Source organism: Pelobates fuscus, chromosome 3, assembly GCF_036172605.1.
Source record: "Pelobates fuscus isolate aPelFus1 chromosome 3, aPelFus1.pri, whole genome shotgun sequence".
Classification (NCBI taxonomy): domain Eukaryota; kingdom Metazoa; phylum Chordata; class Amphibia; order Anura; family Pelobatidae; genus Pelobates; species Pelobates fuscus.
Genome location: NC_086319.1, coordinates 6,317,569 through 6,332,464, shown reverse-complemented (window position 1 = coordinate 6,332,464; position 14,896 = coordinate 6,317,569). Strand labels below are relative to the sequence as shown.

Here is a 14,896-nt window from a genome sequence, read left to right as displayed (position 1 = left end):
GGGTAATCGACATAACACCCGAGGTCGACCCCTCTATCGGCCTTGGGTGCTGCAGTTTTCCCCGCAATTCAGGGCAGGTTCTTAGAAGATGTCCCCTTTTCCCACAGTAAAGGCATAACCCTTCCCTTCTTCGGTATGATTTTTCTACCTCAGTTAACCCAGTAACACCCAATTGCAAGGTTTCAGGAGGAGGTTGGCTAGAAGGGGGTAATGCCAGTAACGCAGTACTGGGTAAAGCAGGTAACATCTGAGTATACATACGCCTCTGACTACATCTCTCTCTAATACGATTATCAATACGGATGATATAATCTATAAGATCATCCAGAAGGACAGGCAATTCCCTGGACGCTATTTCGTCCAGGATGTAAGCAGCCAAACCCTCCTGAAAGGCTGTAACGAGGGCATCATTATTCCAAACCACCTCAGCTGCTAGAGTGCGGAATTCGATAGTGTAATCCGCTACAGATCTGTTAACCTGTCGGACCCTAAGCAGAGCTTTGCCAGCAGAAGCAACCCTACCGGGTTGATCAAATGTGCGTTTGAATGCGGTCAAAAAGTCTGCAAAGGACATTGGGGAAGCATTCTCCCACATGGGATTAGCCCATGCTAAAGCTCTCCCTGACAAGTGGTTTATCAAAAAGGCAATTTTAGTTCTGTCAGTGGGATAGGAACGTGGATTCATTACCAAATGGATGTCAATTTGATTGAGGAAACCACGACACAAAGCTGGGTCACCACTATAGCGCTGTGGCGGTGTCATATGGACTATATGAGCAGGAACGGGTACCGGAGTGGCAATGGGTTCGGACACAGCAGCAACCGCCTCCTGGACGGCAGGCTGCTGGTGTGCAGTACGAGCCAGTATGGTCTGCAAAGCTGGAGCAAACTGATCCATACGGTGGTCCAAGCCATCCATTCTAGCCTCCTGATTAACTAGGAGCTGTGGTATGTCAGCAAGTGCCATTATGGCCCTGTTGTAATGTCACGATTCGGGGAACCCAACACGCTAACATACACACAGACACACACACAGAAAGTGTGCAGTACCGGTCCTTAGAGTGGCCGGGCTAAGCACACACAGAATAGTCAGGAGACAAGCCGAGTAAGGGGAACCAGAAAACAGAATAACGAGAAACAAGCCGAGGTCAAAGAGTAGGAGAAAGTCACAAAGTCAGTATAACAAGCCAGAGAGTACGTAACCAGAAATCACACGTTCAGAATCAATACTATAAAGCAAAGACCACAACAGGGCAGGGAGGAACAGGAAAGGTAAGTATTTAAACCAACAGGTTAATTCTGATTGGATAATTTCCAATCAGAATTAACAATCACACGTGGGAGATATCTAAACCTCCCACTGTGACTGAGGCACTGTGCCTTTAATGCCGGGTCAGGTGACTGACCCCGGCGTGACATATCTTGGACAGTCTTCCAGCGTGCAGCGTCAGGCATGCTGCCGCTGGGGGGTGTGGAGGAAGACGCGGGCGGCATCCGAGGCTGGAGGGATGCCGCTCGCCGAACCCACGTGGAGAAGGGGACCGCGGACGGCTGGAGGGTGAGTGCCGCGATCGGACTGCAGCCTCCCCTTGCAGCCGCCCGCGGGATCCTGACACCAGTACTGTAAACCTAACAATATGTGATTATATTCTATATCCAGTACTGTAAACCTAACAATATGTGATTATTTTCTGCATCCAGTGCTCCATACCTAACAAAATAAACATTATATTCCACATCCAGGGCTATATAACTAACAAAATATATATTATATTATATAACAAGTGCTATTTACCTAACAAGATATACATTATATTATGAATCCAGTGCTATAAACCTAACAAAATATACATTATATTCTATACCCAGTGCTATATACCTAACATAATATACATTATATTATATACCCAGTGCTATGAAACTAACAAAGTAAACATTATATTCCACATCCAGGGCTATATAACTAACAAGATATACATTATATTCTATACCCAGTGCTATAAACCTAACAAAATATACATTATATTCTATACCTAACAAAATATACATTATATTCTATACCTAACAAAATATACATTATATTCCACATCCAGTGCTATATAGACCCCAATCTATCTTTTGGCCTGCACATAGAAAAGCTTGCATCTAAACTTTATCCAAAACTAGGTGCCCTGTGTGGCGGAACCAGCCCCGCCACTTGTGCCTGGAGAGGACTGCTTGCCAGCCTCTTGCCATGTGATTATGGTCCCTGGGAGGTTTGGCCCTTGAGATAACAGATTTGGGCATATTATATTTTATTATGCTGCTGCTGGCCCTTTAAGAATCATCCCCAAAGGGGAGACTATCAGAGTACCGCTGGTCTCTGCCCACCCAGCAACCCACCGATCCAGAGTGCTAGTACCCAGAGCCGAGGTGGAGCTCCTGGACCTGGACAAGCGACCCACTTCTCCAGGTGTAGTAACCAATTTTCGTGGGTGGGTTATACTGCGGATTCTGTTTTGTGGGTGGGTTGCTGGACTAACCAGGGCACTGACCGGCAGTAGGTCAGATACCCTGTTAGTCTGGTGGGTAAAGGGGAGAAATGTGGCGGAACCAGCCCCGCCAATTGTGCCTGGAGAGGAGCTCTTGCCAGCCTCTTGCCATGTGATTATGGTCCCTGGGAGGTTTGGCCCTTGAGATAACAGATGTGGGCATATTGTATTTTATTATGCTGCTGCTGGCCCTTTAAGAACCATCTGGGGACATGCTGTGACTTTTCGGAACAATGCCCCTTTAAGACTATGGCCCCTGGAAGATATTGCCTGTTAAAGACTATTTTAGCAGATTGGATTTTAAAAGACTTGCTGCCCCTTTAAATTGTATTGGAGCAGTTCTGCAGCTTTAAATTGGCACTTCGGATGCAGCCAAAGTGCCGAAGTAGTCGAAGTGGCCGCCATTCGACAAACGAAGTGTCGTCTCTTATTGGGGGAATCTGCTACAAGGGATTGCTATGCTTGTCATACACCCTGTCACCCTTGTCATATGCTTGTCATACACCCTGTACAGAAACAAATCCTGCCTAAGCCCTACAGTAAAGGAAAAGATTGTACAGCAAATGCTGATGCCAATCATTGATTATGGGGATGTAGTATATGCAACTGCACCGCAAACCCACCTTAATAAACTGAATACATTGTATAACTCGTTCTGCCGATTTGTGCTACAATGTAATTAGAGGACCCACCATTGTGACATGCTAAAAGAACTAAACTGTCTGTCGTTGGAATCCAGACGCACCCTTCAGCTTTCCAGCCTTGTGTTTAAGAGCATTTCTGGGAAGCTCCCACCCTCCCTGAGCAGAATGCTTTCCCCGGCTGTTCCCACCTCCTATAACCTCCGATCCAGTACCAACACTTTATTTAGTCTACCTCAATACAAAAGGAAAGCAGCCCGATCCTCCTTCTCCTACAGAGCGCCGCAATTATGGAACGACCTCCCACACACTTTAAAATCTTCTCCAAGCCTAAAGTCCTTTAAGAGATCCCTCTCTACATACTTCAAAACAGAATGCACCTGTCATGGTTGATTATATATTTCCTACCTGTTCTATGTTAAATTTTGTATATATTGTGTATTAATATTGTTTTTGTATTTTATTGTACCCTAACTGTAACAATGCAATGATTTGTGGACCCAGGACATACTTGAAAACTAGAGAAATCTCAATGTATCTTTCCTGGTAAAATATTTTATAAATAAATAAATACCCAGTGCTATATATCTAACAAAAATATACATTATATTCCACATAGAGTACCATATAACTAACAAAATATACATTATATTCTATACCCAATGCTATATACCAAACAAAATACACTTTATAATCTATAACAAGTGCTATTTACCTACCAAGATATTCATTATGTTATGCATCCAGTCTATAAACCTAACAAAATACACATTATATTGTGAATCTATTGCTATATACCTAACAAAATATACATTATATTTTATAACAAGTGCTATATACCTAACAATGTAGAATTATATTCTATACCCAGTGCTATAAACCTAACAACATTTATATTATATTCAGCATCCAGTGCTATAAACCTCTGAATATACATTCAGCATCCAGTGCTATATAACTAACAAGATATACATTATATTCTACATCCAGTGCTATTTACCTAACAAGAAATTCATTATGTTATGCAGCCAGTGCTATAAATCTCAAAAAACACACATTGTATTCAGAATCCAGTGCTATATACCTAACAAAATATACATTATATTCTATAACAAGTGCTATTTACCTAACAACATATTCATTATATTCTACATCCAGAGCTAGATAGCTAACAAGATATACATTATATTCTATACCCAGTGCTATAAACCTAACAACATTTACATTATATTCAGAATCCAGTGCTATAAACCTCTGAATATACATTATATTCTATACCCAGTGCAATAAACCTAACAAAATATACATTATATTCTATACCCAGTGCAATAAACCTAACAACATATATATTATTTTCTGCGCCCAGTGCTATATAACTAACAAAATATACATTAAATTCTACACCCAGTACTGTTTACCTAAACAAATACACATTATATTCTATACCCAGTGCTATATAACTAACAAAACAAACATTAGATTCTTTATCCAATACTATATACCTAACAAAATATACATTATATTCTATACCCAGTGCTATATAACGAACAAAATAGACATTATATTCTATACCCAGTGCTTTAAACCTAACATATATATTATATTCTGCATCCAGGGCTATATATCTAACAAAATATATATTATTTTCTGCATCCAGTGCTATAAACCTTACAAAATATGCATTATATTCTGTGCCCAGTACTACATAACTAACAAAATATACATTAAATTCTACACCCAGTACTGTTTACCTAAACAAATACACATTATATTCTACACTCAGTGCTATATAACTAACAAAATGAACATAATATTCTATACCCAATACAATATACCTAACAAAATAAACGTTATCTTCTTTATCTAATACTATATACCTAATAAAACATACATTATCCTCTATACCCAGTGCTATACACATAACAAAATATAACTTATATTATACACCTAGTGCTATAAACTAACAAAATATACATTATATTCCACATCCAGTGCTATATACTTAACAAAATACACATTGTATACACCTAACAAAATAAACATTATATTTCGCATTCAGTAATATCTAAATAACAAAATATACATTATATTCTATACCCAGTGCTATTTACCTAACACAATATGCATTACATTCTACACCCAGTGATATATAACTAACAAGATATACATAATATGCTATACCCAATGCTACATACCTAACACAATATGCATTCTATTCTGACTTTATCCAATACTACATACCTAACAAAATATACATTATATTCTACATCCTGTACTATAAACCTCTGAATATACATTACATTCTATACCCAGTGCTATAAACAAAACAAAATATACATTACATTCTATACCCAGTGCTATATACCTAACAAAATAAACATTATATCCCGAATCCAGTGCTATATACCTAATAAAATGTAAATTATATGCTACATCAAGTGCTATAAACCTAACAAAACATACATTATCCTCTATACCCAGTGCTATACACATAACAAAATATAACTTATATTATACACCTAGTGCTATAAACTAACAAAATACACATTATATTCCACATCCAGTGCTATATACTTAACAAAATACACATTGTATACACCTAACAAAATAAACATTATATTTCGCATTCAGTAATATCTAAATAGCAAAATATACATTATATTCTATACCCAGTGCTATATACCTAACACAATATGCATTAAATTCTACACCCAGTACTGTATACCTAAATGTCTATGTCTTTAGTCTGTTCAGGAACCCCAAATAGTTGAACCAACTCAGTCTTGCATACAAATAAGTCCACATACACATTATATTCAGCATCCAGTGCTATAAACCTAACAAAATATACATTATATTCAGCATCCAGTGCTATAAACCTAACAAAATATACATTATATTCAGCATCCAGTGCTATAAACCTAACAAAATATACATTATATTCAGCATCCAGTGCTATATACCTAACAATATACATTAAATTCTACAACCAGTACTGTTTATCTGAACAAATACACATTATATTCCACAACCAGTGCTATAAACCTAACAAAAAATGCATTATATTCTATACCCAGTGCTATATAACTAACAAAATACACATTATATTCCACATCCCGTGTTATATATCTCTAACAAAATATACATTATATTCTATACCTAGTGCTGTATACCTAAAAAAATATACATTATATTCTATATCCATTGCTATATAACTAACGAAATGTACATTATATTATATACCCAATGCTATAAACCTAACAAAATATACATTATATTCTATACCCAGTGCTATATAACGAACAAAATAGACATTATATTCTATACCCAGTGCTTTAAACCTAACATATATATTATATTCTGCATCCAGGGCTATATATCTAACAAAATATATATTATTTTCTGCATCCAGTGCTATAAACCTTACAAAATATGCATTATATTCTGTGCCCAGTACTACATAACTAACAAAATATACATTAAATTCTACACCCAGTACTGTTTACCTAAACAAATACACATTATATTCTACACTCAGTGCTATATAACTAACAAAATGAACATAATATTCTATACCCAATACAATATACCTAACAAAATAAACGTTATCTTCTTTATCTAATACTATATACCTAATAAAACATACATTATCCTCTATACCCAGTGCTATACACATAACAAAATATAACTTATATTATACACCTAGTGCTATAAACTAACAAAATACACATTATATTCCACATCCAGTGCTATATACTTAACAAAATACACATTGTATACACCTAACAAAATAAACATTATATTTCGCATTCAGTAATATCTAAATAACAAAATATACATTATATTCTATACCCAGTGCTATATACCTAACACAATATGCATTACATTCTACACCCAGTGATATATAACTAACAAAATGTACATTATAGTATATACCCAATGCTATAAACCTAACAAAATATACATTATATTCTGCATCCAGTGATATAAACCTAACAAAATATACATTATATTCTATATCCAGTGCTATATACCTAACACAATATGCATTAAATTCTACACCCAGTACTGTATACCTAAATGTCTATGTGTTTAGTCTGTTCAGGAACCCCAAATAGTTGAACCAACTCAGTCTTGCATACAAATAAGTCCACATACACATTATATTCAGCATCCAGTGCTATAAACCTAACAAAATATACATTATATTCAGCATCCAGTGCTATAAACCTAACAAAATATACATTATATTCAGCATCCAGTGCTATAAACCTAACAAAATATACATTATATTAAGCATCCAGTGCTATATACCTAACAATATACATTAAATTCTACAACCAGTACTGTTTATCTGAACAAATACACATTATATTCCACAACCAGTGCTATAAACCTAACAAAAAAATGCATTATATTCTATACCCAGTGCTATATAACTAACAAAATACACATTATATTCCACATCCCGTGTTATATATCTCTAACAAAATATACATTATATTCTATACCTAGTGCTGTATACCTAAAAAAATATACATTATATTCTATATCCATTGCTATATAACTAACGAAATGTACATTATATTATATACCCAATGCTATAAACCTAACAAAATATACATTATATTCTATACCCAGTGCTATATCACTAACAAAATATACGTTATATTCTATACCAAGTACTGAATACCTAACAAAATATACGTTATATTCCACATCCAGTACTATAAACATAACAACATAAAGAGTATATTCTGCATCCAGTGCTATATAACTAACACAATACACATTATATTCACATCCAGTGCTATATACCTAACATTTAGATTATATTCTGTATCCAGTACTGTAAACCTAACAATATGTAATTATATTCCACATCCAGTGGTCTAAACTTCAGAATATACAATATATTCCACATCCCGTGTTATATATCTAACAAAATATACATTATATTCTATACCCAGTGCTGTATACCTAACAAAATATATATTATATTATATATCCATTGCAATATAACTAACGAAATGTACATTATATTATATACCCAGTGCTATAAACCTAACAAAATATACATTATATTATATACCCAATGCTATCAACCTAACAATATATACATTATATTCTGCATCCAGTGCTATAAACCTAACAAAATATACATTATATTCTATACCCAGTGCTGTATACCTAACACAATAAACATTATATTCTATTCCCAATACTATATACCTAACAAAATATACATTCTATTCTATACCCAGTACTGTATACCTAACAAAATGTGCATTATATTCTATACCCAGTACTGTAAACCTAACAAAATGTACATTATATTCCACATCCAGTGCTCTAAACCTCAGAATATACATTATTTTCCACATCCCGTGTTATATATCGCTAACAAAATCTACATTATATTATATACACAGTGCTGTATACCTAACAAAATATACATTATAATCTATACACACAAATGTGAAAGTTAGAAAATATAGATTTTATTGTAAATTGAGTGTTATAAAACTAGTAAAATATACATTATATTTTATACACACTGTTATAAACCTGAATATATTGTAACTGACAGTAAACTATATAAAATCACAGGATATTACATGGTAGCCAACAGTACAATATATATATAATATTACAGAATATTACATGGTAACTAATAGTACAATATATGTAATATTACTGAATATTACATGGTAACTAATAGTACAATATATGTAATATTACTGAATATTACATGGTAACTAATAGTACAATATATGTAATATTACTGAATATTACATGGTAACTAATAGTACAATATATATAATATTACTGAATATTACATGGTAACTAATAGTACAATATATATAATATTACTGAATATTACATGGTAACTAATAGTACAATATATATAATATTACTGAATATTACATGGTAACTAATAGTACAATATATATAATATTACTGAATATTACATGGTAACTAATAGTACAATATATATAATATTACAGAATATTACATGGTAGCCAACAGTACAATATATATATAATATTACAGAATATTACATGGTAACTAATAGTACAATATATGTAATATTACTGAATATTACATGGTAACTAATAGTACAATATATGTAATATTACTGAATATTACATGGTAACTAATAGTACAATATATGTAATATTACTGAATATTACATGGTAACTAATAGTACAATATATATAATATTACTGAATATTACATGGTAACTAATAGTACAATATATATAATATTACTGAATATTACATGGTAACTAATAGTACAATATATATAATATTACTGAATATTACATGGTAACTAATAGTACAATATATATAATATTACTGAATATTACATGGTAACTAATAGTACAATATATATAATATTACAGAATATTACATGGTAGCCAACAGTGCAATATATATATAATATTACAGAATATTACATGGTAACTAATAGTACAATATATATAATATTACAGAATATTACATGGTAGCTAATAGTACAATATATATAATATTACAGAATATTACATGGTAGCTAACAGTGCAATATATATAATATTACAGAATATTACCTGGTAGCCAACAGTACAATATATATAATATTACAGAATATTACATGGTAGCCAACGGTACAATATATATAATATTACAGAATATTACATGGTAGCCAACAGTGCAATATATATATAAAATATTACAGAATATTACATGGTAACTAATAGTACAATATACATATATATAATATTACAGAATATTACATGGTAGCCAACAGTACAATATATATATATATATATATATATATATATATATAATATTACAGAATATTACATGGTAGCCAACAGTACAATATATATATATATATATATATATATATATATATATATATATATATATATATATATATAATATTACAGAATATTGCATGGTAGCTAGCAGTGCAATATATATAATATTACAGAATATTACATGGTAGCCAACAGTGCAATATATATATAATATTACAGAATATTACATGGTAGCTAATAGTACAATATACATATATATAATATTACAGAATATTACATGGTAACTAATAGTACAATATATATAATATTACAGAATATTGCATAGTATGTAACAGTACAATATATATAATATTACAGAATATTACATGGTAGCCAACAGTACAATATATATAATATTACAGAATATTACCTGGTAGCCAACAGTACAATATATATAATATTACAGAATATTACCTGGTAGCCAACAGTACAATATATAGAATATTACAGAATATTACATGGTAACTAATAGTACAATATATATAATATTACAGAATATTACATGGTAGCTAAAAGTACAATATATATAATATTACAGAATATTACCTGGTAGCCAACAGTACAATATATAGAATATTACAGAATATTACATGGTAACTAATAGTGCAATATATATAATATTATAGAATATTACCTGGTAGCCAATAGTACAATATATATAATATTACAGAATATTACATGGTAACTAATAGTACAATATATATAATATTACAGAATATTACCTGGTAGCCAACAGTACAATATATATATATAAAATATCACAGAATATAACATGGTAGCTAATAGTGCAATATATATAATATTATAGAATATTACCTGGTAGCCAACAGTACAATATATATAATATTACAGAATATTACATGGTAGCTAATAGTACAATATATATAATATCACAGAATATTACATGGTAGCTAACAGTGCAATATATATAATATCACAGAATATTACATGCTAGCTAATAGTACAATATATATAATATCACAGAATATTACATGGTAGCTAACAGTGCAATATATATAATATTACAGAATATTACATGGTAGCTAATAGTACAATATATATAATATCACAGAATATTACATGGTAGCTAACAGTGCAATATATATAATATCACAGAATATTACATGGTAGCTAATAGTGCAATATATATAATATTACAGAATATTACCTGGTAGCCAACAGTACAATATATATAATATTACAGAATATTACATGGTAGCTAAAAGTGCAATATATATAATATTACAGAATATTGCATGGTAGCTAACAGTGCAATATATATATATAATATTACAGAATATTACATGCTAGCTAATAGTACAATATATATAATATCACAGAATATTACATGGTAGCTAACAGTGCAATATATATAATATCACAGAATATTACATGGTAGCTAACAGTGCAATATATATAATATTACAGAATATTACCTGGTAGCTAACAGTACCATATATATATATATAATATTACAGAATATTACATGGAAGCCAACAGTACAATATATCTAATATCACAGAATATTATATGATAGCTAGCAGTACAGTATATTTATTATCACAGAATATTACATGGTAGCTCACAGATCAATATATATATAATATTACAGAATATTACATGGTAGCTAATAGTATAATATATATAATATCACAGAATATTACATGGTAGCTAACAGTACAGTATATATATTATCACAGAATATGACATGGTAGCTCACAGTGCAATATTTATAATATTACAGAATATTACATGGTAGCTAACAGTGCAATATATATAATATTTCATAATATTACATGGTAGCTAACATTGCAATATATATAATATTACAGAATATTACATGGTAGCTAACAGTGCAATATATATAGTATCACAGAATATTACATGGTAGCTAACAGTGCAATATATATAATATTACAGAATTTTACATAGTAGCTAACAGTGCAATATATATAATATTACAGAATATTACATGGTAGCTAACAGTGCAATATATATAATTTACAGAATATTACATGGTAGCCAACAGTACAATATATATAATATAACTGCATATTATATGGTAGCTAACAGTACAGTATATATAATATTACATGGTAGCTAACAGTACAGTATATATAATATTACAGAATATTACATGGTAGCTAACAGTACTATATATATAATATTACAGAATATTACATGGTAGCTAACAGTGCAATATATAATATTACAGAATATTACATGGTAGCCAACAGTACAATATATATAATAATACAGAATATTACATGGTAGCTAACAGTACAATATATATATATATATATATATATAATATTACAGAATATTACATGGTAGCTAATAGTGCAATATATATAATATTACTGAATATTACATGGTAGCTAACAGTACAATATATATAATATTACAGAATATTACATGGTAGCTAACAGTACAATATATATAATATTACAGAATATTATATGGTACCTAATAGTACAATATATATAATATTACAGAATATTACATGGTAGCTAACAGTGCAATATATATAATATCACAGAATATTACATGGTAGCTCACAGTACAATATATATAATATTACAGAATATTACATGGTAGCTAACAGTGCAATATATAATATTACAGAATATTACATGGTAGCTAATAGTGCAATATATATAATATTACAGAATATTACATGGTAGCTAACAGTACAATATATATAATATTACAGAATATTATATGGTACCTAACAGTACAATATATATAATATTACAGAATATTATATGGTACCTAATAGTACAATATATATAATATTAAAGAATATTACATGGTAGCTCACAGTGCAATATATATAATATCACAGAATATTACATGGTAGCTAATAGTGCAATATATATAATATTACAGAATATTACATGGTAGCTAACAGTACAATATATATAATATTACAGAATATGACATGGTAGCTAACAGTACAATATATATAATATTACAGAATATTACATGGTAGCTAACAGTGCAATATATATAATATTACAGAATATTACATGGTAGCTAACAGTGCAATATATATAATATTACAGAATATTACATGGAAGCCAACAGTACAATATATCTAATATCACAGAATATTACATGGTAACTAACCGTACAATCTATATAATATTACAGCATATTACATGGTATCTAACCGCACAACATACATATAATATTACAGAATATTACATGGGAGCTAATAGTATAATATATATAATTTCACAGAATATTACATGGTAGCTAATAGTGCAATATATATAATATTAAAGAATATTACATGGTAACTAACTGTACAATCTATATAATATTACAGCATATTACATGGTAGCTAACCGCACAATATATATAATATAACTGCATATTATATGCTAATAGTATATATATATATATATATATAGTAGCTAGCAGTGCAATATATATAATATTACAGATGATTACATTATATTTAACAGAATAACATTTTACCTTATTTATATAACAGTACAATCCATATAATATCACAGACCATTACATTGTATCAAATAGTACAATACATAACATTTTACAGATTATCCACTTTATCTAATAGTATAGTCCTTATAATATTACAAATGATTAAATTGTAATGAATAATATAATGCATATAATTTTAAAGATTATAACATTTTAATTAATAGTGTAATATATATAATGCAGATTTATACATTGAATCTGATTGTGGAATTGCAACTGTTACATTAACACTTATTACTACACCTTATCTATCAGTACAGTCTGCTCATATAATAGTTATATTATCACACATTGTTACACTGTATCTGTCAGTACACTCTGCTCATATAATAGTTATATTATCACATATTGTTACACTGTATCTGTCAGTACACCCTGCTCATATAATAGTTATATTATCACATATTGTTACACTGTATCTACCAGTACAGTCTGCTCATATAATAGTTATATTATCACACATTGTTACACTGTATCTGTCAGTACACTCTGCTCATGCAATAGTTATATTATCACATATTGTTACACTGTATCTTTCAGTACACTCTGCTCATATAATAGTTATATTATCACATATTGTTACACTGTATCTGTCAGTACACCCTGCTCATATAATAGTTATATTATCACATATTGTTACACTGTATATACCAGTACAATCTGCTCATACAATAGTTATATTATCACATATTGTTACACTGTATCTACCAGTACAGTCTGCTCATATAATAGTTATATTATCACACATTGTTACAATGTATCTATCAGTATACTCTGCTCATATAATAGTTATATTATCACATATTGTTACACTGTATCTACCAGTACAGTCTGCTCATATAATAGTTATATTATCACACATTGTTACACTGTATCTGTCAGTACACTCTGCTCATATAACAGTTATATTATCACATATTGTTACACTGTATCTACCAGTACAGTCTGCTCATACAATAGTTATATTAATATGTGATACACTGTATCTATCAGTAGAGACAGCAGAGGACACTTTGTCAGGACAATATTCTCACCTTCATCCTGCTGAGCCCAGTAAGGTCTGAGCTGATGCCTGGGAGTTGTGCTGGCCACCTGATCCTGGCTGCATCTGGGGCTGGTTTTAAATCCCCTGTAAGGTCTCCTCCCTTCTCTCTTCCTGAGCATTAATCTGGACTGAAGGGACCTCTTGTCAGTGCTGGAGATGGAGGAGTTCCTCCTCAGGGCTTCTCCTGTCCAAGGAGCTGGGAGTATGATTGGAGCCTGGACATTAGGCTTTGCAGTACTTTGAATACATCAGCATCATTCTCTATGAATCCAGCTGTCACTGGGAGACTGGTGATCAATATACACAGCTGGCAGCTAAAGGTGAT

At 31.1% G+C, this 14,896-nt stretch overlaps 1 protein-coding gene across 1 annotated transcript in view; it reads right to left on the bottom strand.

Moving 5' to 3' along the window:
• The window catches only part of SPX (spexin hormone), a 61,666-nt gene extending 47,031 nt beyond the window's left edge, over positions 1-14,635 (bottom strand). The window contains exon 1 of the mRNA XM_063445036.1: positions 14,561-14,635. Within this exon, the coding sequence (XP_063301106.1) occupies positions 14,561-14,566 (6 nt within the window). The 5' untranslated portion in view covers positions 14,567-14,635. The remainder of the gene's footprint in view (positions 1-14,560) is intronic.
• Positions 14,636-14,896: the final 261 nt, after the last annotated feature.